Source organism: Centrocercus urophasianus, unplaced genomic scaffold, assembly GCF_019232065.1.
Source record: "Centrocercus urophasianus isolate 14NV4802_14NV808 unplaced genomic scaffold, USGS_Curo_1.0 seq_10, whole genome shotgun sequence".
Lineage (NCBI taxonomy): Eukaryota > Metazoa > Chordata > Aves > Galliformes > Phasianidae > Centrocercus > Centrocercus urophasianus.
In genome coordinates, this window is record NW_024884142.1 from 83,147,401 (window position 1) to 83,159,452 (window position 12,052).

The 12,052-nt window shown below is 38.2% G+C and overlaps 1 protein-coding gene across 1 annotated transcript in view; it reads left to right on the forward strand.

The window, feature by feature from the left end:
* KCNK2 (potassium two pore domain channel subfamily K member 2) overlaps nt 1-11,849 on the forward strand; it is a 97,338-nt gene extending 85,489 nt beyond the window's left edge. Inside the window, exon 7 of the mRNA XM_042821207.1 lies at nt 11,532-11,849. Within this exon, the coding sequence (XP_042677141.1) occupies nt 11,532-11,849 (318 nt within the window). The remainder of the gene's footprint in view (nt 1-11,531) is intronic.
* The last annotated feature ends 203 nt before the right edge of the window (nt 11,850-12,052 follow it).

The window sequence follows — 12,052 nt, forward strand, 5'->3', positions numbered from 1 at the left end:
AAAAACCAGGAAATCTCCACTAGCTTACCCCTTTCAGATACAGGAGAGAGCAAATCAGTCAGTAGTGATTGATAGAGTTGATTTCTTTTGGTCCAGTTTTGAAGGCAGGTACCTCCCAAGCTTATTGAATTGTACTGGAGGCCAGAACGGAGACAGAGGATGCAAGTGTTTAGAAGCCCCTTTGTTTCCTTCCCCTGAACAACCAAAATCGAGCTATGTGACATGTTTTCAGTAATAACCTCCTTTGTGCTTCTTCATGTGGCCTGAAGTAAAATAAAAATAATAATTTTAAAAGTGCTAGTGTAGAGTATATATTGTGAAAGGGAATCCTCCACGTTCCAAGGAATGGGCATGTTGATCATGGCTATCACCTAATATCTGTACACCTGTTCATGTTTCCCTGCTTTTCAAATGCAGCTTTATTGCTCATAAAAAAAAGATTTACATAAGAGTTGGTGGTAATAATGCATTTCACTGTTTCAGCAAATTAAAAAACCTGGTTTTTTTTTTTCCTTTTTTCCAGGATAGTGCCAAAATGTTTGTCAGATGCAAGTGGAACTGAGATTTAAAAAAAAAAAATCTGATCAGCTAATCTTTGATCCACTATAATGCTGTGTTTTTATTTTAAAATCCAAGTAATCAGCATGTCTTTTAGTTGCTCAGGTGGTCTTGGTTCTTGAAATAGTCCTGAGAGTTTTGAATGCATCAGATGAAGGGAGAAGTGAAAGACAAGTAGAGATAGAAGTGGGAGTTTTAGAAGCATAGATCTGCTGCTGGAAGCAGTTCATGCAGTAAGATAGATGAAGTGTCAGAAAGTCATTGGAACATGCTGTGTGCTATAATCATAAGTAGGCGATCTGTCTCTGAAGTTCAGCTTTAGCTATACTAGCTTGCCATAAACTCCCTCCTCTTCATTATTCTCTGTGCTCTGATTACTCAGAGAACTATGAAGTCTCCTGATTTTAGTCTCTTTGAAAGGTAATATTTCAGCAGGATTTTTCATCACTTTTTTTTGCCTCAGTATGCAGCAGCTTCTGAATTTCAGTATGTCCTGCAAAAATGACTTCCCAACCAAGAACCTTAGTCACTTAGGCTATACATTTCAAATTTTTATTTTTAAAATAAGGTCCCTTAAATAAACACCCCTTTGGCTCACAGTATTCTTTGTGAAACTTTAGTCCAGACTCCATTCAAATCAATGAAGGTGGAATTAATCTCCACTGTAGAGAGTAACTTCTGACTTAGTCATCTACACTGCCTTTATAGTTAGTGCAAGAAAATGGTGTTTCTAGCATATCCATTTCATTTTAAGGCATCTACTGTGTGAGATGAATTGCATCCTCTACAAGCAAGTTCTCTTCTTTGAATATCAAGAGTGTTAGACATCAGCTCTGTTTGGACAAGTGATTTTCATGCTGGGTGTCCTCCTTTTGAACTGAATGATATGGATCCCTCTTTAATGACCAGGTCTAAAACTTCATGGAAAAATAGCATAACTCACTCTTTCAGGAAACACGAGGCAAATGTTATCTTTGGTATTTATAAACAATTTGACTCATCTGAATCATCACTCTGTTTAATCTCTTTGGCATCAGCAGCAGACCTGTCACTCATGTCTGTCAAAACAGAATTAGTCTTGTCATGATGATACCATGGATTATTGCACTCTGTAATATTTATTGTCTTTTCATTTTACTGTAGCTTAAGGTTAAACGTATGGGTCCCAGCCTTAAGGGAATATGAATCCATCTTTCATATCCACCATGGGAGGACCCTAAATGTAAACTGTATACATGGAATGGCATGGTATCATGGTATCTCTGTCTTGTAATATTACTTGTATATTAAAAAAATATTATATGTATATTAAAAAAAAAAAAAAAAGTCAAGTCTGACTTCACAAAACATCTGAGCTACTCTTTGCTGAAAATACTGGCCTTCTTTTATCCTTCATCTTCCCCTGCCATCCTTCCTGGTTTCTCTGCAGTACTCTACACCTGATTTGGCAGCAGCTCTGGTGCTTATTTGACTGCATAATGAACGGTCTTTAGCTTGCTAGGGAAGTGCGATACAATTTTGCAAGATTTCAGTGAATTGTATTGGCCTTCAGGCAAACAGGCCTCAGAACCTGCTCAGTGAGGGTGATGACTGACTGAGATTTTCTTCCAGTGACAAAGAGCTTGCAGTGTGGCACTTGCACCCATCCACTGAGTTGGAAATGTAGGTGATTAGAATAGCTCTACAGCCTGCTAATCAGAGGCTTTATACAAAGGCGTGAAACCACTGCTGATTCATTGTGTATTGCTGATCCCTTGCAGATTGCTTTAAGCAAGATGGAGCAGCTTCTATCAAAGAAAACAACTCGGGGCTTTTCTTTTTTGTAGAAACACACAAGCCACCACCACCAACAACCAAAAAAACTGAACAACAATGCCAAAGGACGTTTCAGTAGTGCTAAAATGCATCCATTCACAAGCTCAAAGTATTGGGCAGACTGACTTGGTGCAAGCCTGTTCCTAGAAAGTGTTGAACTGGAGAAATATTTGTGGGAGGCAGTCGTAGTGTGAAAGCAACTGCAAGTGAAATCCTTTTACAAGGCAGTGATTAATGGGGGTGACACAATTCTAGGATGCGCCAGCAGGCGGTTGTTGAATTTCTGTAGGAACACAGTGTTACAGCTACAGATGTTATTGAAAGGAATATTACCAGAAAACAGTCCCTGGCTCTGTGGCCTAACATTCAAGGGGAATGCAGAGGGCTACAAAAACAGCAAAGCAAGAGAAGCCTGCCTAGGTTTAAGAGTGTGCGGAAATGCGTATTTGAGAAAGAATTGCAACATTCAAAAAACTGTGTTTTTTTCCTGCTAATTTGAGTCAGATGGGAAAGAACACAAACTATTAGGTCATAAAATACTGCCAAACCTGAATCTCCACAGGGCCAAAAAACCCAAAAACCCACACAAACAAAACTTGAAGAAAAAAAAAAAAAAATAAAAAATCCCCATAAGATAAATATAATCCCATAAGATAAAACATGATGATAGCACAGACCCCTCCATAAACTTTTTTTAGTCTCAGACACGTAAAGAGTGGTCATGGTGTCAGAAGGAAGAAATGGCTGACTTGGTTTTGAATTAAATTTCATCTCATTCCAAAAACTGTGACTTTAAGCTATCCTGGTGGTGTTCTAGGTCCTGCCATAGCAAGAGTTTCTGTATTAGTCACTCTTTTGCAAGTACATGGTTGTACTATGTGCAGTACAGAATATGAAAGGACATGTTTTTCTATTAATCTTAAGTGAACTAGTCTGCTAATAGACTTTCACACTTCATTTTTTGAGATGTCTTTCCCGAGCTTTCTGTACTTCTTATACACTGTGCTTGCTTAAATTAGCCTCAGATTCATCACGCAACACACACAAAAGTAACATCTCTGTTGTTATTGTGCTGGTATGGTCCATGTTTTTATCCCATCTCTTTGTTGAGGCTTAAAAAAAAAAAAGCCTTTTAGCAATGGCTGTTTGTTTTGTTTTTTTTTTTTTGTTTTTTTTTTGCGTAAGTTCCACCGTATCCCAGGCTGATGCCGGTGTGGTGTTGATTACAACAGAAATTTTAAACAAATACAACTCTGTTAGCGAAGTGGCACTCTAGGCAGGTTGTCTGTCAGCCCCAAGTCTTCCCCAGTGCTCCCCATTTCCTCACTGTGCTGACTAGGGAGGGATAAAATGCCTTCAGGTTGAATTCAACCAGACAGTAATGACGAGAGCTATCCCCAAAAATTAAAACTAGAGCAAATTACTTACACTTCATAATAAGATAGAAATTAATTAAAAAGATCAGTTATATCAGCGGTGTTTCTCAGAGTTAATTACACATGAAGTTTCCTTGAACGTGGGTTACTGTCACTTATATTAGGAGATCTTGATTTTCATTTTTATTTTTGAGACAAGATGTAATTGATCCTCTAAGTTACTAAGACAAATGTATCTGTGATTTAACTCTACTGATAGTGATATTTAGTCTGGAATCTGTTCAGCCCACATCTTCATGATTAATATTCCTGAAGGCTAACTTTTTAAAACTTTTTTTTTATGGTAATCTCAGAGCAAACATGTAAGTTCACATTTGATAGCTCTCCTGTGGAAGTATCACCGGACAAAGCCAGTCCAGCAGAATAACCTTGAATCTTCAAGAAGCTGTGTTGATAGTGAGGAAATTGCATTTTGCAATAATGGATAAAAAACACTGAAGAAATTATGGAATATTTTTCTGTAGAGGGAATGAATTGTAATGTAGCTGTAATACTCAAGTTGTGAAATTGAAGTGGAGATTTAATATTTCACAAAATATTACCCCAGATACTAACATTGGGAATTTTAGGATTAAACAATTTTTGGTGAGACTTGACCCTGTAGTCACAATAACCATCCTATTCTTAGTATCGAGTCTAAATTAAGCCTTTTCTTTGTTCTTTTTAGTATAGCACTGTGAGGAAAAATAAAGTAAAACCCAGTGAACTTACTGAAGTCATCTTTTTCCTGTGGGAGAAATTTAAAAGACAGAGCCTTTCAGCTGCTTGTGACTTGGATTTCATTATGCTTGTACTAAAATTCTTAAAATGTTTGTTATTTCTGGCCACAGCAAAGTCATGGGCTGTAGAGTGTAGACAGAGAATAGATGTTGTCCTGAATCATATTAAGGTCAGCCCATAGAGCTTCACGTTAGCTTTGGTAGTTTCTTGTGGTTAATAGAGGTGGGTGTCATTCAGTTCCATCAGGTTGAGAGAGGTTGGATAGCTTTCTGAGGTAGATGAGTCAACTGAATAAAATGACTGATTTTGTTAAAAGGAGATGCTTACATTTTTCTTTATGCTTGAAATTTTATTAACACGATGAAATGCTAGGAATGGAGAGAATCAGGCCAATAGTTAGTGTACAGTCATCAAATGTAACTCTTGTAACTCTATGCAAAGAATTGTCTTATGAACAATATGAGGAATAGTTCTGGGGCAGTACCTACCACAGGAGTGTTTATATTTCTGGGGAGGGAAACAAACAAAAAAGGTAAACAAAGGAGGGAAAAAAAGCCCAATGCATGATTTATTTTGATCTGTTTTTGCCAAAGAAAAAAGAAAAAAAAGTACATTGTAAGCTACCTGTTCCTATTTAGTTGAATTGGACCATGATAGAGCAAAAGAGCATTTCTGTATCTGCCATCTGTCATTATCTCCATGAAATACACTCCCACAGATGTCTCCATATATGCTTCTCCACAACAAAATAATCAAAATTCATGAGCTGTCTGCATTCCCTTTAACTATTGTGGTTTGTTTCATCCAAGGCATCAGCTGCACTCATGGAAGTTGTGGGTGAAAGCAAACAGACGTTGCTCACTGGAATGAACTCACAAATGTTATTTGTTGAATGATTGAATAATCCAGTTGCTAGTGGGAGAGCATTTCTGACCACTGTGTGTAGAAAAATACCACTGTCTAAGTAATTTAAATGTTACTCTAGAAGATAGCAATTTTACAAAGTAGAATCTTTCCCATCTAGTACTTGGCTTTGAAAAAAGGGTTTAATATACTGGTTGGGGATACCAAAGGAGAGAAGAAATAATGCTTTACTTGTGACATTCAGTTTGAAATTAAAGTTTGCTGTGTTAAAGATGTGATGTAGAAGAGTTCTCTCTTACAGAACTGAGTCCTGGGAAGAAAGAAGGAGCATAAAATAGTGGTTACATACCTGGGAAAGCTCAGCCTAGACATCTCTGTACAGTCTGTGGTCTTTCTGTTGTATTTTGCTCCTGTCTTGTTTTACCTTTAAAGACAAGTAGCAGTCTTCTCTACCTCTGCTACAGGGCAGTGAGGTTTGATGTTCTCTAATAATGCTATAATTAGAAATATTAAGAGCAGTATTCTGGGGATGGGAATTTACTTAGTTGAACTATAAATTCTTAAGATGCAGGAAAAGCATGGGCTTCAATCAAAATGTCTGTCAAACCTATTTTTTTTTTCTCTTCTGCAAAAATGAACATACATTTGTGGCCAGCAGTAGTTCAGGCAGAAGGAAGTGGTGTTTGCTTACCCAGGACTGCAGGAAAATGAGAAGGCAGAGAGACAAACCCGCCCACAGAACCAACCCACCCAGCAGCTGCATTGTTAAATACATCAAGACTGTCTGTACCTAAGTTATTTTCTATTTCAGTTTTTAGGTGAGACTTTCTGAGACAAATTTCTGAGAAGGCTTGGATGAGTTTCTTGAAACCTAAGACAAAATGTTATGTACTCTACTCTGCTGAGTGCATAATGTGATATGTACATGCTCTTTCTAGTTTTGTCGCAGAGTAGCAGATCATGGAGAGGTTAATTGGATGTGTTATTCTGAAGTAACAGGAAAGTACTTTGGGGGGGAAAAAAAAAAAAGCTAAGAAATTGGAGAATGCATTAGGTATAAATGTTAGAAATCATATACTGAGGAACATCTACAGCATTAAAAGTATCAGTAAGGACAGACACTTTTTTTTTTTTTCTAAAATAGTCAGATGGATATTTCCCGCTCAGGTGCTCCCTATTTATTTCTTTTATTTCTTTTTTCTTTTTGGTTTGTACTAACATCACGGCCATTTTGAATTGTATGCAATCTGTATGCCAAAAAAAAAAAAAAAAAAAAAATTAAAAATACATTTAGTCATGATTTCTTGTATAACATATGTAATGTCTATTTTTACAGTTTGGTGCTCACTGCTATAGCTTCTCCCAAGTATATCAGATATTTCACCTCATGTATGTCTCTCCAGGCAACGTATCTTCTCTCTATGTAAACACAAGTAGATCAACTGGTTACACTTTCGTATTGGGATTTTCCAAGCAAAGTTAAGGAGAGCTTAGAACAGCATGTATTCAATTTGGTCTATTCAAGGAGATATTTCTGCTTTTTGTTTGTTTTACTACAGTTGGGACTTAATTCAAAGTACGGACTATTCACGTGTGATAGTTATGTGACTTGTATTGTCCAGATTGCAGTTAATAGGTTGTGTGTGCTTACTGAGAGATGGACAATTCTGTTTGTGTTAATTATTTGGCTATCTGTTCATAAAGTGTCCAGAAAGGTCACCAAACTCCAGACAAATATGGAGAATTTCTTCATATCAGGTTCTTCAAATTTTCTTTTTTAATTGGTGGTGATGAATATTAATAGGGAAGAAGTTGATCTTATCAGTTCATCAGTGATACTGGCTGAGAGACTTGGCCTAGACCAGAGTTTTAGGTTAATATTAATTTAGATGTTTGGGTTTTTTGTTTTTGTTTGTTTGGTTGGTTTTTGGTTTTTTTTGTTGTTTTTGTTTTTGTTTTTTGCAGGAAAAGTGAAAGAATGCTTATTTATTGTCTTTTTTTTTTTTTTTTTTTTTTTTCCCCTAGTTCCATTATATTCAGTATATTCATCTTTAAATGACATTTTTGGTGAGGTCTGGGAACTCTTTGGTTATTTAGAAAATTCATGCAGTATATTCTGTGTGTATATATGCATATGTATATACATATGTATATAAAGAGGCTTTAACAGGATTAAGTAGACATTTCATATTTATTCAGATGCTATTTCTCATTATGTTCTAATAGAACACACATTTTGAAAGACACCTTACAACATATATTTAGAGATAGAGGTCCATCTGCAGTAGTAGCTGGAGGCCAGGCAGTCTGTACTGGGCAGTGAATTGAATCAAGGAATGATGTTTGAGTGAAAAATGTCTAGTGTTTCATGATGATGTGTGCTATGATGAGGAATATATATATTTCTCCTTCATATGTCTTGAGAATTTGTCATTGAGTCCAGCAGATACAGGTCTCGTAAGGCAGTAGGGTATTGCTTCATAAATAGCTGATAAAGTTACCTGTTGTTGATGTTCAAGGCACATTATTAATGGGTTAAAGTGTTGCGCTCCTTGTGAAATCACTGTGGATATCTGACATCTTGTAATCTGATTTGGATTTTGACATTGAGGAAGTCAATCCTGGAGCTGTGCTAATGGCTGAGTCCCCGTTACTGGTGGCGTTTCTGTTCTGCAAGTGTTAGGAAAGGGCAACTTCACCAGGCTAGTGTTACTTAGATCGCTGTGATTTTCCTGTTACTTCTGAAACATGTAATTCAATTTAGCTTTATGTAAAGTATTTAGCTGTCAATAATTTCTGTGACTGAGACCATATCTTTGCATCATGTTTCCCAACTATGTTATCATAATATCCAACTACAGTGACTGCAGAAATTAAAGGTGTGTGCTGTAATGGGGCAAGAGAATTTGAGGAAAGTAAACAAGTGTTACAGTAGGTATGTAAGTTAAGATTTTTTCTGAGCAGCACAGGCAACTGGCATTTCAATCACTTTGCATAAAGCATTTTGCGTCTATCAGCCTCCAGATGAAAAGAAGCAATAGGAAGAAATGTCATACCCTAAGGACAGAATAGACCTGTATGTATACAGAAAGGTCCCTATGGATAAAGGAAGGATCAAATTATTACTTGCTTATGTTCACTGGCAGTTGAAAACTGCATATTTCTATTCCTGTGACCTTTTCTACTTAAATCTGTAAGTGCTATGGAATTAAGAGTTTTATTCTGGAAGGATAACATTTTTGAGTGCATTTTAGTTCACACAAAAGCTAGGGGCTGAAAGCAATAATCTTGGGGCACACACAGTTCACACAGCACCACGTTGTTTCTCATGCTATGCCAATTACCTCTGTTTTACTAGGAATGTATTTCAATTCTGCTTAGTAACAGCACTGCGTTTTTGTTTTTTTTTTTCCAGTGATTTTAATATAGAATTGAAATCCTGCCAAGCAGCATCACAGCTCTGATATATGGGCAGATAGGATTGAGACCACCATGTTCACGTTCCATGTCACCTTAATTGGAAAATGAGTCTGTCTCTAAAACGCATATTAATGATGTTCTCCATGTAGCTGCATAAACTTGCTTTCCAAAAGAAATCTAATTAGAACCTACCAATTAGCTATCCTAACAATCTGAAAAATTTCCAGAATAATTCCCATACATACAAGTTAAAATAGAGCAGCTTTTCTAGTGCAAGACAGCTCCATCATCAACATGTGAGGTGGACTGCTGAGAGAGTTCTGAGCATATACTAAAGGTTACCTATACTTGATTTTGTCAGAAGCATGGCCAGCTGTTTTTCATTAGCTGAGAACACACGGGAGAAGTGGGAACTGGATCCAGAACCAAAAAGCAGGTTAGGAAGGTCATAGGGAGACAGTTCAAGGTGCTTGTGACTTCCAGTAGGTTGCCAAGACAGTTTTAAAACTACTGATCTAATAACATCCCTTGAATGTGATTATCTGCAATCGCAGAGATGTGTGCATGAGCAAAAGTCTTACACAGCTGGAGAAGGCTACAAATGTGCAGGGTAAAATAGCTGTATATGGGCTTTTTGCTCCCCTAGACAGCAGCATGCTCCAAAATCTGAGCAGTTTGCCTTTAGGAGAGCTTTAGAGCAGCACAAGCTGCCCAAGGGTGTCAGTGCACTGGTAGTGCTTATCGTACTTTTGTTATTTGTTTACTACAAATAAAACCAGTGCAGCAGCTGAAATGTTTCAGCAGTGCAGATTTCATTATTTTCAGATCTGAAGTGCAGTGTGTCTGATCCTAATTGCACAATTTAAATACTAATAATCTTTCAGCTGGGCGAATCCTCTGTGTATTACAGATAATAATCCTCGTTTTAGAAAATACACATAATGGGTCCACATTAGTCAACTGCGTAATTCACTGAAGCTGAGACAAATGTAATAAAATGACCCCTGGGTAAAGAGCTTTTTGTTTTGTTTCTGGAGGGGGAAAGTTTTTCCTGAAACCCCGTCACTCCTGAGTGAGCTGATAATTTTTTACCTTCATTATATTCCTGTTTTCCACTGCACTGCAAAGCATGAATAAGCCTTTGGCCACTCTGATGGCTTAGCCCCGTATTTCTCTTTGTTAATTTGTATTTGATTTCTTTGGTCACCAAGTCCAGGCTTGCTTACTGATGATTGAAATTCTGGACTGAGCAGTACCAATTAGACTAATGTATTTAAGAAGGTTAATTCTTCTAAAATGCTTTTCTTTGGAGTTGTATTTATCAGCAGTCTATCTCCCCTGTGCTATATGTTCCAACTAATAAGCTGCCTACAGAGCCAAGATTTAAAGAAAAGCAGTCTATTCCCTTTTCCCTTATAACAAGATATTCTCCCCAAAACGTGCTTCCTTTAATTACCTGTGAAATTTAATATAGTAAGTGTTAGCTTAAAACACAAGAGAGAACATATAAATAGCATATAATTGATAAGGTCGTCGTTCACCTCAGACTATTATGTGGGTAAGCTGCCAAGTCTCCCTTGTGCCCTGTCCAAGGAAGATGATAATTTGGGAGCCTGTGCCAGCAACTGCCTCCCTCCCCCTCCTCAGCCGTACCCTCAGAGCCTGGGCTCACAGCATGTTCTAGCTTTCACAGCACTGAAATGCAGAAATGGTTGGTCAAAGTTACAGTGGTTTTAATGAACTTGATCAGCCTGTATATTGACAGACTCTAAGGCAAAGACACGTAGAGACAGGAATATACGTATGTAGCAGGGATATACAGACCTAGAATCACAGAATGGTTTGGGTTGGAAGGGACTTTAAAGATGATCTACACCTAAACCCCTGCTATGAACAGGGACATCTTCTACTAGACCAGGCTGCTCCCGTACATACATACATTCGTTAAATGATAATGACTGTGCAAACTAGCACCTTGCTGACAACCAGGCTGGAGATCCATGCCACCCTCCAGCTGTATGGTGATAGCACACAGTGCAGCGTGCTGACTGGCAGCCTGTGTCACCTTGGAGGAAGCAAGGTGGTACACAGACATGCTGCTGACAGGGCTGAAGCTATTACTGTGTTGGCACTATGTCTGAGCAAGCACAAAGAAAGAGAGAATACCAGCAGCTGATGCTTTCTTTTCAAAAAAGCTTTTCTGTCTAAATTTAGAAAGTTCTTTGCCAAGTCTCCTAGGGATCTTTCCACAGACAGTAGAAGTGCTCATAAATAACAACACACAGCATTGCCTGGGTTGCTGGGATTTCAGCATGCCCTGACCAGCTGGGCACTGGGCAGCTGTCAGGGCTCTGGAGCTCCCCTCTGTTCCCTCTGTTGTTCTTTGCCTGTAATTCAGTAACAAATTTCAGTAGAAAAGATCTTTCTTTCTTTCTTTCTTTCTTTCTTTCCTTCCTTCCTTCCTTCCTTCCTTCCTTCCTTCCTTCCTTCCTTCTTTCTTTCTTTCTTTCTTTCTTTCTTTCTTTTGAATTGCTATTAACTTTTACTAGAGCATCATTTTTTCTTTTCTTTTCAATGAAACAGCAAGTATATGGGATGAGAAATCAAGCATCACAGCTCTCTGCCAGCCAGCCCAAAGCTGCATTGCTTTCAAGCCTGTGAGGACTTTAAAGTCCTCAGCCCTATTATGCTGCATATTTTTTCTTGTTTTTGCTGCAGGTAGGGGAATTCCGAGCCCACGCTGCAGAGTGGACAGCCAATGTCACCGCCGAGTTCAAAGAAACCCGAAGACGCCTGAGCGTGGAGATCTATGACAAGTTCCAGCGGGCTACCTCCATCAAAAGAAAGCTCTCTGCTGAGCTCGCTGTCAACCACAACCAAGACCTGACCCCCTGCAAGAGAACCCTGTCAGTCAACCATCTCACCAGTGAGAAGGACCTCTTGCCAGCTCTAACAAAGACAGACAGCATTTACATGAATGGTTTGACACCGCACTGTGCAGCAGAAGAAATAGCTGTCATTGAAAATATTAAGTAGCTGTGACGTTGGGTCCCAGTCCTTGAGAAGCTCTTGGCTTTTAGACTAGCCATACACCCTTTTTTTCTCCACCCTGTCAAAGATCAATGCTAATAGCATTTTATATGTGTGCATGAGTTCCACAGAAACTGCAGTCCAGAGTTACCATCGCATCTCTTCAAAGACACAAAGATGAATGGCACTTCTATTATCGAAAGATGCTG